This window comes from Penaeus japonicus, unplaced genomic scaffold (assembly GCF_977035675.1).
Source record: "Penaeus japonicus unplaced genomic scaffold, GWHDUDI00000001_assembly GWHDUDI00000019, whole genome shotgun sequence".
Taxonomy (NCBI): domain Eukaryota; kingdom Metazoa; phylum Arthropoda; class Malacostraca; order Decapoda; family Penaeidae; genus Penaeus; species Penaeus japonicus.
Genome location: NW_028234421.1, coordinates 14,889,722 through 14,897,221, shown reverse-complemented (window position 1 = coordinate 14,897,221; position 7,500 = coordinate 14,889,722). Strand labels below are relative to the sequence as shown.

At 36.4% G+C, this 7,500-nt stretch overlaps 1 protein-coding gene across 2 annotated transcripts in view; it reads right to left on the bottom strand.

The window, feature by feature from the left end:
* Nucleotides 1-7,469, bottom strand: part of jagn (jagunal) — a 14,506-nt gene extending 7,037 nt beyond the window's left edge. Inside the window, exons 1-2 of one of the 2 annotated variants that reach the window (XM_043011922.2) lie at nucleotides 7,188-7,467; nucleotides 2,477-2,506 (exon numbers count right to left, since the gene is read on the bottom strand). In XM_043011922.2, the coding sequence (XP_042867856.2) occupies nucleotides 2,477-2,506; nucleotides 7,188-7,276 (119 nt within the window). In that variant the 5' untranslated portion in view covers nucleotides 7,277-7,467. Of the gene's footprint in view, nucleotides 1-2,476; nucleotides 2,507-7,187 lie in introns of both variants that reach the window. The other variant, XM_043011930.2, reaches the window with a different exon arrangement.
* Between the last annotated feature and the right edge of the window lie 31 nt (nucleotides 7,470-7,500).

Below are 7,500 nucleotides of genomic sequence, written 5' to 3'. Positions count from 1 at the left end.
ATGATGCAGGAACTTTGGCCTGACGATGGGCGTCATGATCTACATGACGTTTGGGGATTTTGGATCACTGTGCTATTTTATTGTGCTATGAGTAAGGAGTGAGTGATGATGACCATTGCAGTCATTATTACTAAAAGTACTATAAAATTAAGCAAACCTAACATCCAAAACCTAGATGACACCACTTTCTCCTAGCACCAGCAGGAGAGAGAGCCTTGAATGGTACTCATTCATGGTCTCTAGCAAGCACTATCTTTATAGAGCGACATCACACAGCAAGTTACCAATCTCTTGCTCTAAAGTACCATCGATGAAGGATATGCAAGCAGAATGAGAAAAGGAAGGTGACTCAACTCATGCCTAATGTCTAAAATATGCTCCTGTCTTTTACTGTGGCAATCACAGTCATAAGCACAGGTTTCCTTCCTCTTCCCTACCTCTTTATGTTATCTTCATTGTAAATGGTTATGTTTCCTATTCGTTCATTACAGTACATAAATACGAAAAAATAAAGTTTTTTTTGTCCTCCCATAAAACAGAAATACTTCTATCACACTGAGTATAAAGAAAATAATGAGCTGATATGGATTCTATACTACAATTATATGACACATATAAGTCTCTTAATACAATAAAATATGCAAAAAATAAAACACAAAAATGGCTCTAATTTTACAATGAGTAACTGAAATCGAGTGGGGAAAAGTCAAAGTATGTTGTGTGAAGCTGCCTCACTCTGAAATAAAACCCATCCTGAAGACCCGGCAAGTGAATCTATCCCCTGTCTGCAATGTGTTAACCCACTCGCGCCGGCTGATGTGCTATCAGCTGGGGACGAGATATTTAGTCAAGGCCAGTGTGCTGGGTGAGTGAGCGGACAGCTCAGGCTCGCGGCTAGTTCGCCAGAGAATCCTGAGGCGTTAGGCTTATGCGTTTGAATGTCCTGGCATCTCGACTATTTAGAGCCGAAATCAATAAGACTTCATTAACAGTGATGTAAAAAACAGAGATGCTTTATTCAACAGTATATTTCTCAAGACTGTTGGCATGTGCAGTACTGGAATTTAACTTATCTACATTCTGAAAGTTCTTTCACATAATTTCCCAATTTCTACAATTCCATACTGAAAGCAATGCAGTTTTGCTTTCCTTACTCACAACAACAACTAAATGAAAATGCAGTGTAATAGAATATTATACATAATTTTCAGAATACAAGGTTATTTGAATATTTGAGTCTTACCTATAGAATTCCTTTATATGTTCCATCCACTGATATATTAATTTATGCTGTTTAGAATAACACGAGCCACTCAAATCATGTGAACAAGACATCTGCTGCTTTTTGAACCTTGCCATTTCCCTCTTCAATAAACTACCTTTACCCCTTCAAATAAGCCAGAGCAATTGATACAAAAAAAAAAAAAAAAACTTTTACAAAATGAAGAAAACAAATGAGAGAAGGACACTGCAAGAAATATTTTAATACCACAAGATGGCTGGGTAACATTAAAACATAACATGATATAGGTCACTAAACTTTCAATTCCACAAAAATTTAACATGTGCAACAGTCAAGAGTTAGTAAGGATAGTTGGTCATTCCTTGTATAACACAGCAGTCAACAGGAAGTGAATCACATCAAACAAAAATTAAAAAAAACACCAATGGTCCATTTCCTCCTCCAAAAACTGTTTAGTTTTTGAAAACACGTATAAATAGGTCATCTTCCAAAAAGGTTGTTAATGCTGCCGACACCACCGTCATCTCGCATCTATAAGAGTGAATTTTATGAAAGGGCAGGATAGTGCAGGAAAATCTCCCCTTCATTAACTGTGAAAGGCAAGTGAAACCAAGTCAAGGGTACTCATTAGCCATCTGAACAGCACAGAGCGTGTCCCTAGGGACCAAGGGTTTATGCCAGGGAGGTGTCAGCATCTATTTAAGACAAAGAGGCATTTAACTATTATCACTATATATTTTCTTATTTAACCAATATCTTTTACTTGAATGACATTGTGAACATGACAATGCAAAAATTACTTTTGTTCCCTACCAACTGAAAGTAAATTGATTTTTTTTTTCATTGACAAGGCTTTTGAAAACAAAAATATCAAGTCAATATCTGAAAAGAAAAAAGAAGAAAATAAATATTTTTGAAGTTTGCCACCCTCTCTAGCACAGTGAAAATATTCAGAGTTTTTTAACTTCTGATGCAAACAATTCCTCCCACCGAACATGCATAGAACATTCAGGTAAAATACTGTTAAAGAGGACAGTAGGGATCTTTATGTCACACACAGGCTAACTGTCTGGGCTTACTGGCCTAACATCACCCAGATCACTGATTTTAGCTTTCTATAATTCTTGTAGTCTTTTGATTTCACACTCTACTACTAGACCAATAATTCTTAAAGTTATTATGCAGTAACATTAAGCCAGTAATGGTTAGACAAGAGCCTGCTTTATCACTTACACTTCTGACACTTTCTTCTTGAGAGGCCAGCTGTAAGATTCAAACAGTATGTGAGTTACCTTCACCTGCAGCCTATTCTGTTATTGATACATACCCAAGATTATCTGAAAATTCTTTAGTCATCTGGGACGTAAGGTCATCTATTCAATCAATAATATTTTATATTCTTACTTCTTGGGACAGCTAATATTCTAGACAATAAATTGAAAGTAAGTGGTATCTTCCTAGAGGTTAACATTAAATTGCATAGAAAATTAACAGTTTGTTACAGGATTCTAATTCTCTTAAAACAACTCTCTCTTGCTGAGTGATTTCTATTCCAAATATGGAAATCTATCTACATAGTATACATTAAGATAAGGTAAAGCATTTATCAAAATATGTGGAAAGCAAGAAGGGGGGAAGGAAGAAACTCTTAATATTCAATAAAAGCTAATAAGTCTACTCCAAGTATTCAAGGTATGTTGCCAAAGGACCACGGCAATGCAATCATCAAAGGGGAGGGTCTCTGGGTTTATGTCACTTCACCAACAGATTTGGCAGCAACAACTGACACTCCAAAAGAGCTACCTGAACTACTGGTCCTTCTGAAAGGTACAGTATGGTGAAAATAAAAGTAATTCCCATGTCTAAACTGACAGTGCTGATTACATAAAGGAACATTCTAAACGGATTTCAATATTAATGAAGATATTACAGTCCATTAATTCAGTACTTAATTACTGATTATGCATATGAATAATATGTAGTGAAAACCATTCACAACTACATTCAGTCACATAACAAAATGTAAGATACAAATGGACAAATTCAAATGACAGAATTATGGATGAATTTCCATTTTCCTTACATATGATTTTCCTTACTAATGTTTGTAAACTCAAGTATTTACATCATAAACTATGAAAAGAAAGGTAATTAATCAATCTACATTCCTTCTCTGCCATCTTTACAGTCTTTAACCCTTTTGAGATGGGCCACATCTTAAGATGTTCAGCCTGGGCAGCGCATCTTAAGACTTATGGATGATATATGAATCTATATAATATATTACTTACACAATTGAAGGAATAAATAGCCTGTATCTTAGGAAGAAGAAGAAAAAAAAATGCAGTAGTGGAAGGGTTAAAAGTAAAAGCTTCCAGTAATTAATGATTTAAAAGAATACATCTTAGATGGTGAAAGCTATATTGATGAGGATAGACATCTTGATGGTGAGATTTTTTCTCATTTTTAAAAATCATATTTCAATGATCTATGTAATCTTTAAAATTGCCATTCAGATTAAACTGTATGCTGATATCCAGACAAACATGATCATCAAATAACCTTGAAGAATCTTTATGAGATAATCTTTAAACAAAAAAAATAGGGCCCTGACTGTTGAATTAGCCATCTAGATAATAAAATAAGTATTCAAGGACTGAATAGTTCATGCATATACTACAGTAACTAATGTGCACGCACACACGCACGCGCACACACACACACACACGCTCACACACACACACACACACACACACAAATGTAATCTATATGAATTAATTAATATAAATCCTGTTAATCTTTTCCACATAGTGTAACAACTACCAACATCAATGACAAAGGGGTAAGCAATTGGATAGGGGGAGAAGGGGGTGTACATGTTGACAATCAGCTGCCTACTTGCTTGTCTTAAAACTAAGTCTGATTCATATCTAATATGCATAAACAAAATCTAGTGCTCAGTCAAGGATATGTATCTTTTAGGGATTAAGATTAAAAAAAAGGTAATTTAGAACTAAACATAATGACCATTATAATAATTATGATTAAGTTTATTATTAACTTACACAACTCACTCACTCACTCTCTCTCTCTAGATGATGAAAGGCAACTATCTTATCTGGGAAAATTTCAGGTAAATGCCTTGATCTCTAAGTCTTCAGCCCTCTGATAAAGTGAACATCTCCACGATCATATTGTGAATATTTCTAATTCAGACCATCATCCATGATCAACTCATACTTTTATGGTGTATTGCAATAGATGAACTGGGGTCTATTAACCCTCTCTCTGGGGTGTGTACAGCATGCGCATTCAATAAAGTAAAGCGCAGGGGGCGCGGCAATTTATTGTGCCAGCCATTCAATTGATTTAGGCCTAATAATTCAAACGCCCCGGCATTTGGACATTCAAGGCTAGAATTCCCCCGTCGGGGATGGGTTAAGCTGCATAAACATCTGGGGTCCTTTTAATGATGGACAAAATACTTGAATCTGCATTGCAGTAATCAAGTTAAACTGTGATACAGATTGTTTATGATTCTCCTTTTTTTGGTAAATTAATTTTTCTTTTCATATTTCTTAACCCTATCGTCTCTGACTTCAAGTTTCCCTAGATATTGGGACCATGATTGCTACTAATGAAAAGTGACCAATAGCAAAATACTTATTGCTATTAGTAATATACAAAGATACAAAGTAAAGAAAAAATTGGCATTAACCTCTGACATCCTTCTATTACAAATCCTGAGGTCTTCTTTCTGAGGACCTTTTATGAATTATTTTTTTCCTAAATACAACCAAAATATGGAAATAAATCATGGAAATGACAATATCTATTTACCATTAATTATTTGAATACTGAAATGAGTTAATCTATGCCTTGGAACTTACTCAAAAAGATACAATAGCGATATTGATACCAACAAGTTATGAATAAATCATTAACCCTTCCATAATCTTAAGATGTTCAGCCTTGGCTGGGTATCCAAGATGTGTGTTTTCTACAATTTTCTTAAGTTATGGTTTGATATAGTCTATATATGATATATTGCATAGTGACACTAATCCCTATTTGATACGATGCCCTAGTTACACAATTGCAAGAATAAATTGCTCAATTAAAAAAAAAAAAAAAAAGGTGCAGTATGAAAGTGATCTGACCCTTTGAAAAATGCCCATCATGGAAGGGTTAAAGACGGAGAATACATTGAGTGGATTAGCGTTATTATATTACTGATCTATCAGAAAACATCTTTCCCTTATTCATGTCTATGAAAAATGACAGCTGTATGAATGACAACCTTACAGGACATTTAAGTTTATATATATATATATATATATATATATATATATATATATATATATATATATATATATATAAATAATAAATTTGTTAAATATCTAGACGATACCTGTACCAAGATTTATTTTGTCATTATCATATTAGATTTGTTCTACCAAGATCCACTTAGCCAATTAAAGACGGAAAAGGGGCCATCAATTATGGTTTTATCTAATTAACTTCTTTTTATGCATAGACGATTCTTAAAGTTCTTAATCACCAAGGAATCAATTATATCTACCTAATCTTACCTATTCACCCCATTCCTGGAATTTTCAGTCAAAAAGATTATTTCTATTATTCTTTTTTAGGATTACTTATGCTTTAATAACTAAACAATATTATTATCATCATTCTATTGGTAATAACATCAATAACAGTTGCATTATTATCATTATTTTTTTTCTTGCAAATATTCATGGAATCGGGTAAATTGGTAATGACAGGTAACCTACTAATTGCCTCCATAGTGACTAATCTCTTCTGGGGCTATCTACGAGTTAAAAAAAAATATATACAATAAAATAATATGATGAAACAAAACCACACAGGACAGTGCACGTCTGCAGGCACTCCTGTCTTCAAATCATTAAAACTGGCAGTGATCTGTGATGGAAGGCTAATCTGAAAGTGGCATAATGTCAAGCAATTGGTGAGACTTTCAATCCTCTAGAACTTGGTTACTCCTTTAGAGTGGTCCTCTGCCTAACTGCCGACAGACCTGGAGACCCAGCAATCAGTGACAGGCCAGTGGTGGACATTTAGGTATCTTTGAAGAGTTTCGTAAATTAATATAAATTTCCCTATGTTTACTTACGTACATTTTCAACTATGTTCTGATATGATTGAGGATACTGTATAAAAATGGAAATTTTAATTCAAATAACAATAATTGCTCTAGAATCCTAAATTCCTGCCCTAATTACTGATTGTCAACTCATAGCTATAGTAGCCTTGCATCTTAATTTTGTTATTTACCCACCCAAATTGAGTAATTGAACCACTGCAAAACAAAAAGTTAGAATAATACAGAAATACAGGATGGAGTACCAGCTCCTCAGCAACAAGTTAATTTGAGCTCCAGACCTCCAACACTAGCAGGGGCATGTGGTCACTCTTAGGAATCACGGATTGTCATGAACTATTTTGCTTTATGCAAATCAGAAGAATGGTTTTAAAACCCTCTTTAATTGGTGACTAGAGAGAGAGTAATTCATAACGAATTGATCTCACTTTATGCCTGGAGGAATGCAGTTTCTGGTTGTGCAATAATTATAGCATATGGTGTAGGGTTCAACACCCTGTCATCTTCGCTTAAATGGGATTTATTAAATAACTTCCATAACGCCCCCTCCCCCCACAAGTCTGCATGACACAAGAACCTGAAGTGCCCAGCTGTGGCACGAGCCTGCGTGGCCTTCCCTCCCCAAGACCCCTTTCAGATTTCATTTTTTAAGAGGTGTTAAAAAATAAAGGAATGGAGTGACTGTTGCATCGGGAGTGACCAGCGGGCCGAGGGCGCAGCGAGAGTGCCAGGGAGATGCCAGGTGCCGGGTGCCAGGAATACTCAGTTGTAGTGGCGACGGCATCGCGTTACACTCACCTAATCTGGTAATGGGAAGCTACGGTCTCCCGGTGGATGAAATCCGTGCCGTCCGTTCCCGCCACCATAGGGCCATCGCGAGACGCCATCCTCTCTCGCCCTCTTGCTCTCTTCCAGCCTCGAAATGTGCCACCAGCGACGAGTGAGGGGGGACCGGGGGAGGGAGGAGAGTGTGGCCCTGCCCAGCGTGCTTCCTCGGCCAAGTGACGCACCAGCCACACTGTCACCTGGCGGCCGAGGCACCAACACTCACCGCGAATGCCGCTCGCTCGCCAACACGCCTCCACGTCGCGTCGGCGGCGGGGAAAACGGC